Raw genomic sequence first — 14,657 nt, forward strand, 5'->3', positions numbered from 1 at the left:
GGTGTCATGCGTTTCCACTTAGTGACCTTGACCTGTGGGATGGCTTTTGAGCTCAGCAACAAGTTCGTTCCTGCCTGCAGTGGAGCACAGTGGCCGTCCAGCAGTTCTCAAGAGAGGACCTCATTCGGAGATCACAAGGTGCGCCAGGCGTCGCATTTTCAACACTGCAGGGTGGGAAGGAAGCAACCTGGCTTGAATCTCGACACCTCCTGTTCCCGAGGATGGCATCTCACGTTGGAGTTACAATCTTCTTTTTCTCAAGCTGGATTGCAAGCATCACAACCCAGCACAATTTTCCTTTGGAAGGTACGTTTTTAGTATGTTGCTTGTACTGTTTTTTTCTGACGTGTTTTGTAGCACTGTAAGGACAAGTTAATCGAATCCAGCCCACTATTCTCAGCAAGATTATTCACAGCTCTGCAAATTAATCCCGGATTGCAGTAAAATGAAACACAGAGCAGGAGGATACCTAAACAATTAGGGGTGCTTCCAGACTGCCACTGTTTTGGGGTGGGATTCAGACACATAGCAGCAAATTTGGCTGGCACCATTAAAGCTGACTTGATGCTCTCGCACAACAAACTTGTTTCTGGCCCCCCAAATTTGGACTCTTTGCAATAAAGATGCACTGGAATGGATGGAATAACACTTGCTTGGCCCAACATTGTATAACCTTCCTGCAAACAAATCAAAATGAATTCTCAATAAATAGCCAACGTCACCTAACTTCCCTATAAACTTTATGCAAACAAATCAGGATACTCAATAAACAGGCTGTCTGGAAGCAGCCAAGAACTCTTAAGTGTCTCCAGTTAAAGATGCAACTAGAACGTTAATAAATTATTCAAAAATGAAATTCTGAATCAGGTGTTACAAGTAATGCAGCAGTTACCTTAGTTGCAGAACCAGATATTTTTCTGTGTTTTTTTTTTAAAGTTTTTTTTTTTTTGGCTTGGATTTGTTCCTCCCTTCCCTCTTATTATCTTCAAAATGTGTTTATCAACCAAACCACAAAAAACAAGGTTTTGAATCTACTGAGCAGTTCAAAAGTTTTTGCTGGTTGTTAGTTTAATGACTTTTAAAATGATTCAAAGTTGCTCTGCTGAGTGCTAGCCAGTCACCTGTTTTTAGCCAGTAAGTTCACAGCCCAGGTTATAGTTGTCATAGAGCACAGTCCAGCACTCTATCCATGCTAAAAAAAAATCCAGTCGCCACAAGCTTAATATCATTTCCCCTTTTCCTTTACTTGTTCCCATCGTTTCAGATAGAATCCCTTCCCTTCCTCCTTTTCCTTCCTTGCAAGTTCAGCCACACCCATTTCCACTTCAAGTCCTGAGAGAGAACAGCCAAGCCGCTGGAATGACTAATATAGCTTTATAATATGATCAAACTCTCCAGTTCTATTTGTCACTGCACAAGAAATCATACAGAGCTCTTTCAATTAAGTTCATTTTCCTGTTTCAAGTAAACTTCCTAATCTTAGGAAACTTAGGTTATGAGTAAAGCACTTAATAAAAAAAGATAGCAAAGTCATGTTGCTATTTGAAGCAGAAACTCCAAAAGACGCCATGGAATTAAAGTTGTTTTAAATACCGGTAATCTTATGCCCTCTAATATGTACTGTCCCTTCCTGCCTAATGGTAGTGTTGGCACTGAAACACCGCAAATATTTGCATGCACCGAGAGCACTCAGCTTGGTAAGAAAAATTGGTCCTTGGAGAGCAGAGTATTGTTTGAGGCAAATTGATGACTAAAGAGGAAAGAGGAGTCAAGATTCAGATACACAATGCTTATTTTTAAACCCTGTTCCCTTATTTTAAAAGAAAGGATGTCTCTTATTCCCAAGGCTAACTGTTCTGCAAAATACTGCAGATATTCCTTGCCTTCAAATCTGATAGACCCTTATCATCTTGACTGTACCTCATTTGTCAAATGTTCTTTTTGAACAAGTGACTTTGAATTCTAGTACAGTGGTACCTCGGGTTACATATGCTTTAGGTTACAGACACTTCAGGTTACAGACTCCGCTAACCCAGAAATAGTACCTCGGGTTAAGAACTTTGCTTCAGGATGAGAACAGAAACCGTATGCCGGCGGCGCGGCAGCAGCAGGAGGCCCCATTAGCTAAAGTGATGCTTCAGGTTAAGAACAGTTTCAGGTTAAGAACGGACCTCCAGAACGAAATAAGTTCTTAACCTGAGGTACCATTGTATTATGAAAGGGAAAAACAGTTTTCAATCCATTTTCTTCATGCTATTCATAATTTAATGCACCTCTATAATGTCCCTGCTTACTCAAATTTTCTCTTGGTTAAAAAGTCCCTCATATGGTAGCCTATACTCATAAACTTCCTCAGGCTTTTCTCAAGACTCCAAGGTCTTGTTCCCAGCAGTGGCAGCCTTTGAGCTCTCAAATTTCAGCAGCACCCTGTATGACGACACTAAAATCAAGCACCCACACACCCATCTCTTGCGCTCTACAGCATTGCTGAGGCACCCCTGCACCGTGGCGCCCAAACCAGTCCTGCTCCCCTAAAACTGCCTCTGTTCCTGGTCAATCACTGTCAGTTCAGATCCTGTAAGTGTATATATTAAATTAAGACTTTTTGCCCTGATGTGCATCACTTTACATTTGCTTACATTGAATGACATTTGCCATTTTACTGTTCCTTCACCCTGCTTAAGACGATTTGCAATCCTGTTTTGTTTTAACCACTCTGAACCATTTTGTATCACCAGCAAACTTGGTAACTTCACTGCTCACCCATAACTCTAGATCATTTATGAACACATTTAAAAGTACATGTTCCCAAACCACTCCTTGGATATCAAGGTGGTCCCAGGCTGTATACATTATTCTTTTTACATTCCATTGTACACTCACAGCAATTCTTTAAGAGAGTGACTAGGCTGAGGGAGAGTTCAAACCCAGCTCTCCCTGATCCTTACTAACCAAAGTTATTTTTAGTTAAAGAATATTGGTTATTGGGAATAGGCATGACCCTGGATTGGAATGCTGGAGAGACTCAGCTAGTTGGTGTAATTATACTTGACTTTATGTAAAGTAGCTCTTATAATTTTTCCACTCTTCAAAGTACATGAAATTAAAGATCAAATTTCTATAAGTAATCATTTGATGTATTTCTTCTCTATTTGCAGATGTTAAGACTCTCCAGTGCAGGATTTCTGGAATAACTCTTGCTTCACATGTTAACAATAAAGGTGTATTTAATTTTGTCACTGCACGACAAATATGCGAGCAGCTGGGGTTACAGTTGGCATATAAATCTCAGGTTGAAGAGGCTCGGAAGCATGGCTTTGAAACCTGCAGGTACAGAAAATCTTTCAACATTTAAAATATTTTATTGTAGGTTGGCAAATAGACATCTCTTTGTAGATACAATATTTTAAAAAATATTATTATAAATGAATCTAAAGCATGAAATAATTAAATATCTACACCTTATTCTGACTTTTCTTACATTAACATTCTGTGATTAAGGCTGCAATCTTAACCTCACTTACCTGGGAGTAAGCCTCATTGAATTCAATAGGACTTACATTGAGTTAGGCTTGTGCTGTGACTGTCTCTGTTCATTTCCTTCACAGAAGGGATTTCAAATATTTAAGTCTAAGTCCATAGAGTAACATCCAACATTAGTCGTACTCAGAGTAGACCAACTGAAAAATTGACAGGATCCTGCTATCCCATATCACAAACTCCTTTTGAAACGTCCCCAAGTTTCCAAAGAGACGGGCTATGTGACAGGAAGTGTTGCTGTTCAATACTTGTAAGCTCCAAAGCCTCCTTAGGGTCACAGAACTGTTTGTGTAGATCCTTAGATCTCAGAAATAGTTAGTAATCAAATCATTGACATCTTTGCACATTTTTATAACATGTCTTTCATTCCGTTTACACTCTTGTTTTACATTACTTACCATGTAACATCCTGACTGTGACATTATACAGCTTTTCATTTCCTCTTCTTGCCAATTTTATTAAGTCTGAATCTTAAACACAGTTATTAGGAAGTCAGCCCCACTGAACACAATGGGACTTGCTTCTAAACAGATGTGTATAGGGTTTCAACGTGCAGAAATCGCTAAAGTCAGGGCTGGCCCAAGACGTTTTGACACTTGTGGTGAAGCACAAAATGGTTCCTACCCCCACCAGAGAAGAAGTGGTGTGTGAAGATCTACATCGGGAATGGGGGCAGGATAAATATCTACATCGGAACATGGGTGTGAGGAGCTCCTCCCTATGCCAAGAGGTTGCTGCATGAGGGGATGCTGAGAAGGCAGCAGATCCAGTCTTCAAGGCGCATGCCACAGCTGTCACTGCTACTGTGGCAGCGGGCATTGCATTCTTTGGAGGTTGCATTTACTACTCCTATGGATCCCGCTGCCCGAATTGGTCACCTCATCTTGCCTCCTAGGTGGGCTGCCCTAAATAAAGTTTTTTTTAAAAAAACAAAAAAACAACCAAGAAGAAAACTTTCTGTGTCCTTGAGATAGTGTAGTCGTGTGTGACAGACACTTGCTATTATTGGATGAGTTGTTTGATTATGCTGAAGAACCACATCAAATACATATTCAGCAAGAAGGTGGTATTAAATTTATACATGCTTATTTGCAAGTAAGCCAAATTGCACAGTGATGCAGTCCAGACCCATTCATAGGCATTTCATCCCCCTATTTAAACATATGACAATTTCATGTGTTAGACTACAAATGGCAAATCTTGGAACCTGGATTGCAAATCCATAAAGTTGTCAACAGTAGAAAATATTGCCTATCTTTTTAAAGATAAACCTGTGAGAGAACTTTTCTACAGCGTTATTTGCTTTTCCTTTCTTCTATAAAAGCTCCATGTTGCAGAGTAGGTTGTTTCTAAGGGAGAAACAAAACTTGGGCCTCACACAATTAATCAATCAATCAATCAATCAATCAGTAAGCAAGCTATTCAATGGCCCACAGTGACCAGAATAAACATTCAGTTTAGCTTTTATATGCTAAATTTTATCAAGTACATTCTTTGATATGGGCATACGCTTAACAGAAAAACAATGTTTTCCGTTGTAGTTTTGGCTGGATACAAGAAGGGTATGTTGTCATTTCCCGGATAACTCCCAATGAAAAATGTGGTAGGAATAACACTGGAATAGTCGTCTGGAGAACCAAACATGACTATCGAGCCCATGCTTACTGTTACAATTCTTCAGGTGAGTGAGCCAAGATAATGAATCAAGCAATAATATTTTGTATCAAATCTCTTTCTTAAGCGGATGTAGCGACATTTCATGTGAAGGCTATCCAGTTGCCATGAGATCATGGCCAGCCTGCGTCACCCACCCCACAACTTAAATTTTCCACCATCTCTCAGTTTACCCTGACTCTTGGATAAAAGGAACTACAAGTTACACATAAACTTTCAACCTGAGAGAGGAAACTATCCGCTAACTTCTCTGTGTCCCCTTGGTCAAAGTGTATGGTATGAAAGGGCAGTAAAGCAGGCAGGGCAGAGAATCATTGGGTGTGTCATGGTATGTTGTTGTCAAGGTTTCAGATCAAACTTTGTTACAGTGGACTCTCCTTTCTTTCAGGTTTTAAAGTGGAGGTTGGATGGCTATTAGCCAGAGATTATTTAGCTGCAATTCCTGCATTGCAAAGGGTTGGATTAGATGACCCCATGGGATCCCTTCAATTCTATGATTCTAAGATTCTATGAATTAGGGATGGGATGGAAATATAAGGAATGAAGGGGAGAGCAGATAGGCAAAATTAAAAAGAAACATTTTTCTCTCTAAATTCTAAAAGTTCCCCAATTTATTTCCTCATAAACCTCTTGAAAATTACTGATGGTGTACCAATTGCAATGTACTCTGCTAGACGGTGCATGATTTTTAATTGTATTTTATTGCTTCTTTTATTTCTTGTATGACAATTTACATTCCATAAAATTCAAATTGTGATAGAAAAAGATACCCTACTGGTTGATACTGGATCAGAGTGTCTCTGTCCTTCACATGATGATGGTGATGATGATGATGTTGATGAAATTTCTGTACTGCGCTACATCCTAGGATAACAGTGCATCTTACAATATAAAAACACAAAAATACTACCTAATAATGAGTGTGTTAATCTCTAACAGTCTTGGTGTAAAATGTACTTGGATAAATTTGTGTCCTCTCTGTGACTTTTGGCATCACTTAAAGACTCTGGTGATAAAAGTAATATCACTCTGTCATTCAGCATCCTATTCAGTCAATGAAAATGCGTCATCAAGCTTCCACCAGGGACTCATATGAAGAACCGTAAAGAGGTCATTTCCTTCTATTATATTAAAATGTACTCAGAATGGCCATTGGTGTCATAATAGCTTTCAAACTGTGTAAATTATATAAACGACCTTCAGAGTAAGGGATTAGTTATTCCTCAGGATCACACTGGCAGCTCAATTCTCTTGCTGCATTTAATATATCAAAGCACCTACAGGCTACAGGCGCACACAAAACATGCCTTTAAAATGTGGTTTTAAGTACCACCGCAATGTAGTGGGTTGGGTAACTTTCTGAACCAATGTTTTTCCGGGCCTAAGGGCCAAACTAGATGAGATGTTAATTTTGTGAAAGCAATGAGTAAGTATGTCGTTTCATTTAAATAACCACTATTAGGACCAGATGTGCAGGAATTTAATGCTTTCGACTCCCATTATGCTCCCAAGTTTCCTGTTGTGAGCAGGAGAAAGAGCACCCAGCAAAACATTTTTTTTTTCTAATGGATATTCAACCTTCCCTGTTGTTAACTGCCATACTGCTGCTGACACCTCCTTCTTGTTTCTCAGGGATCCCACTTACGCTGACAGTGCAGTTCCCATCCAGCTTAGCTATTAGATGCACTAGGGTGAGGATGATGAAGTGTACTTTAAACAAACAAACAAACAAACAAAAAGAAATAGAAATTACCACCTGATTTATGATGGTTGTAGCAAGGAGGAAAGCGTTCACTGCAATTCAGTATGAAAAGTCATTTCAGCTGCATGCAAAATGCTAGTGTCAATACATCTCATTGCACCGCTTTCCCTCATCTTTTCAGACACATGGATTAATTCCTGCATACCAGAAGAAAGTACAACTGCATCCCTCGACGTTACTATGGAGGCAAACTCTACTTCTGCAGTCTTGCCTCAGGACACTTCAGCAGTAGTTCAAACATCTGAGTCACAGAAAACTAAAGAGCCTTCAAAGCTGCTATATCGTATTATATGTGTAACGCAGACCATTTCACCAACAGCACCAACTACGGAGGATGTGATCCTACATCTCACGGCAAAACAAACTGCCTTTAGAAATGATTCTCTGTTTGGAGGTAAGAGCAACATCCCATTATTTAGCTTAGAGAATTATATGTATGGCTGTTTTCATACTTTCCCCATGCCTTCTGGTCTTTTCCAGTGGTATAACAAAACATCAGTAGATGTGTTAATGCAAATAAAAGGAAAGCTAGGTCTTCATCTGAGGTTTAAAAAATCCATATTGAGTGGAGGTAAGGGAAAGGTGACATTTTGAAGCAAGAAGCTGTAAAGAATGTAAACTAAACCAGACCTGCAGGAGTGAAGGGGATTCTTCATTTCTGATGTATTTTAAGAATTATTTATTTTTGGCCTAGCCTAGATCTGTTTCAGAAGACTCTTATTTTAATATTACATCCCTTGGGGGAAAAACAACTGACACCTCGCATTAGTATGGCTGAGGAAGCCCCTGCTTTGAATCTTGCCTCCATCATGAACCCACTAAGGTTGTGTTCCCACTTTCATTTACTGTGCACTCAGTGCCTTTCCACATGACATTATCCAAAATGCAAATGAATCCTGTTGTTATAAAACAGTACTGTCTGAGGATTTGTTTCTCAAACCAGCTTCACACCAATGGGAATCTTACCTTCATACAGACTTGGAATATGCACAATCCAGTCATGGCAGAGGCAAAATGTTTAGAAACGCTAAATAGCTATGCCTAGAACAACAACAAATCGACCAAGGGGTGGCTACCCAGGATTTTATGTTTAGTGGTGCCTAGGACCTAGGGCAGGATGTAAGTGGTGTTGAACTGATTGGAAACAGTGGCCACAGTGGTCTCAAATTCACCATTTATGTAGGTGGGCTATTGCCAGGAAAGTCCAAGAAAGTTGCATTTGACTTCAAAAGAGGAGACTTCCCAAAAATTAGACTAGGGAAAAGGTAGATGAGAGAAAGTGAAGAATGCTTGTGGGTTGTTCAAAGCCACAGATCAAGAAAGGTAAAGTTTTAAGTGCAGGCAAAAGTGCCACCTACTCCAGAGGATTGAGGGGACCCGATGTGACGTTCTGATATCACATGCCTGAAGTCATGTGACATCAGGACACTGTACACGGAGCCTTCTAAACATTGAGGGGGCCCGGCCCTTAAGTCAAGGGTCACATTCTCTTGTTGGAAGTAATCTGTCATAGGCCTAGTGCTGGCAATGAGTGGAATTAAAACAAGCAATGGGTGAGGACAGAGCCCAAGATAGGTGAGTACCACCTTTTCTCTCTTTCCACCACCCATTCCCCCATTTTCCTCTCCTTGATATCTGCATGAAACTTGCCCCCTCCTCCAGCTTTAGGTGGGTTTCTGCTGCTTACTTGCTTGTGGGAGGTGTGCTAGTTTTGAGATATAAGAGAGTTCTTCTTCCCCTGTATCCAAAAGGGCATGACAGATAGTTGCTGCTCATTGTGGCTGCTGATGACACAACAAAGTAGTTATGTCAAAGAATTCTTAGTCAATCTCATTTCAGTCCAGGGATACTGAGCTACAGAAGTGGTTTCAAAGTCTTTTTTATGGAAATGTCCTTCCAGGGTGGCCAGATAGAAAAGCAGACCACACTCCCGCACCTTTAATAGTTGATTAGAAGAGGGATCTTCAGCTAATCCTACTGTTGTGCAACCTATGCTGGCAAAAAAAATCCCTATTCTACTAATTATTAAAGGTTCATGAGCCCTGTCCTCTTTTGCATCTGGCCATCATAATTTTTGCTAATGGAATTTGCCATCATAAAATGGGATTTACTCCCAGGTAAGCAGGTGGCGCTGTGGTCCAAACCACACAGCCTAGGGCTTGCCGATCAGAAGGTTGGCAGTTCGAATCCCCGTGATGGGGTGAGCTCCCATTGCTCGGCCCCAGCTCCTGCCCACCTAGCAGTTTGAAAGCACATCAAAGTGCAAGTAGAAAAATAGGTACCACTCCGGCGGGAAGGTAAACGGCTTTTTCGTGTGCTGCTCTGCTTTCGCCAGAAGTGGCTTAGTCATGCTGGCCACAGGACCCGGAAGCTGTCTGTGGACAAACGCCGGCTCCCTCGGCCATTAAAGCAAGATGGGCACCGCAACCCCAGAGTCATCTGCGACTGGACTTAATGGTCAGGGGTCCCTTTACCTTTACCTTTAAGTGTGCATAGCACTGCAACATTAGATTTTTCTCGTCAGTCTAGATGATGACATCATCTTTCTCCAACTCTGAGAGGACAAGAACAGAAATAAAGTAATGCTAACAGGCATTTTGGGGTGGCTTAATGTTAAAAAAATTATCAGTGCCAAGATTAATCTACCAACTACGCCCAGGCTGAATCATATGCCAGGACATGGTGACTAATTAGTTGCACATGCTCTGTGGGGACAAGTTGTTCAGCAACAAAAGCATGCCAGTATGACAAAAATTCCTGCTGTTCTGTTAAGTTCCAGGGAAATTTTTTTGGCCACAAAATATTTTGTGTATATTTTTTTTTAAAGTGTGCTGCTTCAAGACATTTTATAACACTTTTGGAGTAGAAACAAAACATGGTTTTTTAATTTTAAAAATCACATTTTCATATAAAATCACATAAATGAAAACAAAACCAACAGATCCATCAATATGAACAAAGGACATCCACAACTCAACCAGTCACAAAAACCAAATACAAGCTAAAACAGAAATATATTAGATACTTTTTTAAAAAACAGGGAGAGAAAAGCAATTCCTGAAAACAACATTCCACAATGCAAGGTGTAACAGTAAATGTCCCTTTCTTGGCTGCATATCTCCTAAACTCTTACAGAGAGGACAAGTCAACTGCTGAGAAGCGAGTCCCTGATACAGAGCAAGCTAGTTCCTCAAATACTTTGGTCCTGAGCAGTGAAAGGCTGTATAGGTCCAAAACGCCCCCTTGAATTCCCATCCACAAATCAATGTTGTGTGCTGACCAGCCTTTGGAAACCACCAGACATGATGGATTACCCTTCACACTCTTTGATTCTAAAACAATCTGTTTCTCTCTCTAGGTGTACCCACTGCCCTCCTTGTGCTTGCCCTCATCTTCTTCACAGCAACAGTTGTTTTAGCAGTCTGCTATGTCAAAAAGTAAGGGTATTTTTTTGTTTTATTCGCTACAATAAATATCCATATGCATCTTTATACATCGGCTGCCTTGACATGTGCACATTCAACATGTTGACCAAGGAAGTGAGCCTTGGACTCTGAAGATAGAATGCTTTGTGCAAGTCAGCCTCTAACCCTGTACCTTCATTGGCATGTTTATTCTTTTATGCAGTAGAAATATAATACAGGTGAAGCACATTTGCATATGAATGTACACCCAAAGGCATGTGTTCATATACAGTGTTCTGCACATGGAATGGAAGTGCATTTACATAATCTGCATGTTATGGTCTCTTCATGGATGTAGCGGGGGGGGGGGCAGGGGGGCAGCTGCCCCCAGATCAAGTAAAACAATAGAAATATTTAACTAACTGACCAATCTCATCAATCCTGCTTCCCCCCCTGAAAGTCCTGCCCTTCCTAACAAAAATCCTGGCTACGCCCATGTGTCTCTTGACCACCAGATCTGTGACCCTCTGTGGAACAGCAGCTCATAAAAGAACCTAGCACTAGTGCTCTGATCTGGTCTTGGGATTCTACCTAAATGCATCCTTCAATTCTCTTGGGGGATAAACACATGAATTGGGAACTGCTGTGCTGCACAGTGGTATTTATGTGGCTCTGGTGAGTTCAAAGTTAACTATACAGCATCCTAAGGGTTATCTGAGTTGTCCTTGCACCTTCTCAAGAATATGTTCATTGCCTACTTCAATTCTTTGAGTGGCAAGATGTTCCAGACATAGTGCAAGTGCTTAGCTTCCTTTGGAGAAGAGAAAATTGGAGACTTATGGTTACAATTTCCTAACTTGTTCCAAATTTGTTTAAAGATACAAGAAAACATTTCCATTTTCCAACAAGGAGGAGAAAAAGGTAGAAATTGAAACCAAGAACATCAAAGAAACAAAGACAAGCGTCAAAACTCCAGAGCAGGAACCCAAGGGAAACGGGAAAAACACAGAAGAATCTCAAGCCAAGCCTGAACCACGGGTAAAATGTTTGGAAGCAGAAGTTTAAGAAATGGCATCCAAATGGACATATCTTAGATGAACAAATGACAGATATTAGCAAATTGTTTATAAATGGATGGTTGTAAATACTGCCAAAGTCAATATTTTTGTCTCTCTATGCAATTTGTACTTTATGCATATCAGCTATACCATGTCATTACAAAAATATGCCTAGTTCATTACAGAATTCCATAAATGGAAGGGTTAATGTGGAGAGGAGAGAAAAGATCTGATTCACATGGGAAAATGTGGCACAAGCTTTGTAACTATGAAATGTTGTATCCAACTTTTCAGATAAAATTGTACTAAACACTTCCCTATAGGAATCACTTTAAGCAGGCAGTCTTCTCTCTTTCTTTCTCTCTCCCTCCCTCTCTCTATTTAAACCAAAGACAATTATAACAGAGCAATCATTTGCATGACATTCTGAGGTATGTTCCATCCTCTTCTATAGAGTTTTCTCTGCAGCAACTGTGTTTAGGATTAAAACATAATATATCTCTCCAAAAAAACATGTTGCCATTGTCACATTCATTATCATACTATGGTATACCATTTTATTTATTAAGATTGCTTTGAAAAGACAATATAATTATTTCTATACAACTTCCAGGGAGATATATTTTAATACAATCTTTTGAAACAACATAATTGGTTTCTAATTGTTATGGACAGTTTTTCCATCTTAATAAAAAAAAAATTCAGAAATAATTTTTGTAATGTTGTATGGAGCTCATCTACAAACCAAAAAAGCATACAAAATTGGCTCTTCTTGCCATTAGTTAAACTCAAAGTGCATATGTCAGGCCATAGTAAATTGTTTAATGGTGGCATTTCGAACATACCATTGATACTTATAGGAGTCTAACTATATTTACACCAAAGTAAGTAAGTAAATGGGGTCACATGACTAAACGACTAAACAACAAGAAGTAAGTAAATCCAAGAAGGTTCAGTGGGACTACCTAGTAAATTTTACTTCTCAAGATGGGCAATGCATATTGAATTGATTTGGGATGTGGGCTAGAATAACACATAGGAAAAAATTGAGAAGTAAACACAATGGATAAGATCCAAGTTCCACTTCATTTCATATACGAGAGGAATCCTACTACAAAACTATGTTTTTAGCATCCTGAATAACTGTTACACAACACTTGTGCCAAGCCTGAATCGGTAGTCAAAGTTCAATGAGTAACACAGTTCTTAACATAACAAAGCATCACTGAACCACACACGTCCACCTAAAAGACAAATAAATTATCTGTTGAAATCTGATTTACTCTACCTCTTGGAAATGAACCCTTGCAGGAAATACCTGAAAACAGTTACACAAAGAATGATGGGTTCCATTCAATAGAAACTGACAAGCTGCCATTCTTCAATAACATATGTAGGATTCCCACACCTGATCTCCAGATGTTTGTTGACCTTTATTGAAAGGGGGAGACTTGACTATGTACTTCCTGCAGGAAATATGCAAGATACGAAAATATTAAACCAGGTTTTGTTGCAAATAGTTTTCTTGAATATAACTTTAACAGACCATTTAGTACACCAATGGCCACAATCAGTTCTTCAAGATACAGTACTATTACCCATGCTCATTATTAATTTTCTCAGTGTGTTGCCAGGGATTCCTTGTTTATCAGGATTTTTTGTACTGTGGATTGTCCATCACTGCTGAATGTCGGTCTCATGCAGCCGCAGGGAGTAATCTACCAGTCCAAATCGCATGTGGTAAGGCCCAGCCTTGCATGAACTGAATGTGCACTTAGAATGCCCCCCAGTTCTTAACATGTAGGGGGTTTGCAGCAAACAAGTCCATGTGGAAAGGGTTCATGAAGGTAGGAAATTTTAAAACTACTAATGTAATTGATCCAGCATGTTATTTTTTAAAAAAACTTCTGTTTAGTCCTTTTTAGTAGTGGTTCCCAAACTTTTCTCCATGGACCACTTGAAAATTACTGAGGATCCTGGTGGACATGATGGGAACACAGACTTGTCCCCAAGAGTGGTTGCAGTAGCAAAATGCCAAATTTTGAGAAAAGGAAAGATTCTGTGGTGTGCAGGTAGGCAGTCAGTTCCAACATAGCTCTTGTCCCAACAATGGGGGGGGGGGATTAGGTTTTCAATGAGCAAATTTTAAGTGCATTTTCGAATCTGAAATCCATGTTATAAATTATTTGCCATGCAATCCTATACATTTCTGCAGAGGCCTGCCCTGTTGATTGGGACTTATTCCCGATCTCACTAAGCACAGTATAAAATTTCAGCCTTTGATCCTGTTTCTCTTCCTCTACAAGCAAACAAGACTCACCCAGCTTTTTTGCCATGGATTTAGAAAGGGCCATGGGCGTAGCCAGGGGAGCAGCTGCCCCCCTAAAGCAAGCAAGCAAGCAAGCAAGCAAATAAATAAATAAACAAACAAACAAAATTGTCCAATTGCGTTGCAGGTAACTCAGTTCTGCCCCCACTCCCCTTTACAGAAAGCCTGTGCTCCCTAAAATAAATCCTGGTTACATCCATGGAAAGGGTTTGTGTATTATTATTATTGTTTATTTACTTATTATTTCAAGCACATTAATTGTTGGCAGTGTGGCCACTAAAGCTCTCCGGTGGAAATTATTATTCCTTGTGAGAAGGAAGAATAAGCGCTGGGGGAGAGGGCTGCATGAGTTTTATTCTTATGGGCTGGTGAGTGGGTGGGAGAATTACCGGTATAACCAAGCGGGATTGCAAAACTGTAGCCCGCTTTGGATGCCTTGGCAAAAAGGCGATATAGAATCGCAAAACTGTAAGAGTTGGAAGGAATGACGAAGCGCGAACTGCCTCACTAGAACTGGAGAGAAGAAGGGGAGCGTGTCAACCCTTTTATAACCAGAGTCGGGATACTAACACGCCCAGGAAGAGAATCCCAACAGGAATTCTCACGAGGGCAGCTTCTGTCCGTCTCCTAGCAACCAGAAAAACCAACGGCAGGCAGAGGGCGCGCGGGGGAGCGGGCGAGGGGAGCGCGAGGATACGTAAGCCGAACGCGACGGGAGCCGGTTTGGCCCATATGTCGAGCTTTCGCGTCGCTCGCCTAGTTGTAACCGCGAAGAAGAAGAAGAAGAAGAGGAGCAAGGCCTCCTCTGCGCCCGGAGGGAGGCGGTGCCCGCGACCAGCAGCAGGATGCCGAGGCGCTGCGGGTGAGGCTTGAGCTCCCTCCGTCTCTTG

At 40.5% G+C, this 14,657-nt stretch overlaps 2 protein-coding genes and 1 long non-coding RNA gene across 8 annotated transcripts in view; 2 read left to right on the forward strand and 1 right to left on the reverse strand.

Moving 5' to 3' along the window:
• LYVE1 (lymphatic vessel endothelial hyaluronan receptor 1) lies at nt 1-12,955 on the forward strand. The gene is made up of 6 exons (XM_083725879.1): nt 1-306; nt 3,159-3,330; nt 5,082-5,221; nt 7,098-7,370; nt 10,335-10,413; nt 11,259-12,955. Exons 1-6 carry the CDS (start codon nt 222-224, stop codon nt 11,443-11,445), a joined length of 936 nt encoding a protein of 311 aa, XP_083582005.1. The 5' UTR covers nt 1-221; the 3' UTR covers nt 11,446-12,955.
• LOC310838656 lies at nt 6,673-14,420 on the reverse strand. 4 transcript variants are annotated; one of them, XR_014561101.1, is made up of 4 exons: nt 14,338-14,390; nt 13,759-13,820; nt 9,457-12,904; nt 6,673-6,924 (listed from the first exon to the last, which is right to left on the reverse strand). It is a non-coding gene; the product is annotated as an uncharacterized lncRNA (long non-coding RNA). The 4 variants fall into 4 exon arrangements; XR_014561102.1 differs by lacking the exons at nt 6,673-6,924; nt 13,759-13,820 and having other exon boundaries at nt 9,840-12,904; nt 14,338-14,420; XR_014561103.1 differs by lacking the exons at nt 6,673-6,924; nt 13,759-13,820 and having other exon boundaries at nt 9,840-12,904; nt 14,005-14,396.
• The window catches only part of RNF141 (ring finger protein 141), a 17,018-nt gene continuing 16,772 nt past the window's right edge, over nt 14,412-14,657 (forward strand). Inside the window, exon 1 of one of the 3 annotated variants that reach the window (XM_083725971.1) lies at nt 14,412-14,629. The gene's annotated coding sequence lies outside the window, so the exon portion shown is untranslated. The remainder of the gene's footprint in view (nt 14,630-14,657) is intronic. The other 2 variants (XM_083725972.1, XM_083725973.1) reach the window with 2 other exon arrangements.

Source organism: Podarcis gaigeae (assembly GCF_964106915.1).
Source record: "Podarcis gaigeae genome assembly, chromosome: 1".
Lineage (NCBI taxonomy): Eukaryota > Metazoa > Chordata > Lepidosauria > Squamata > Lacertidae > Podarcis > Podarcis gaigeae.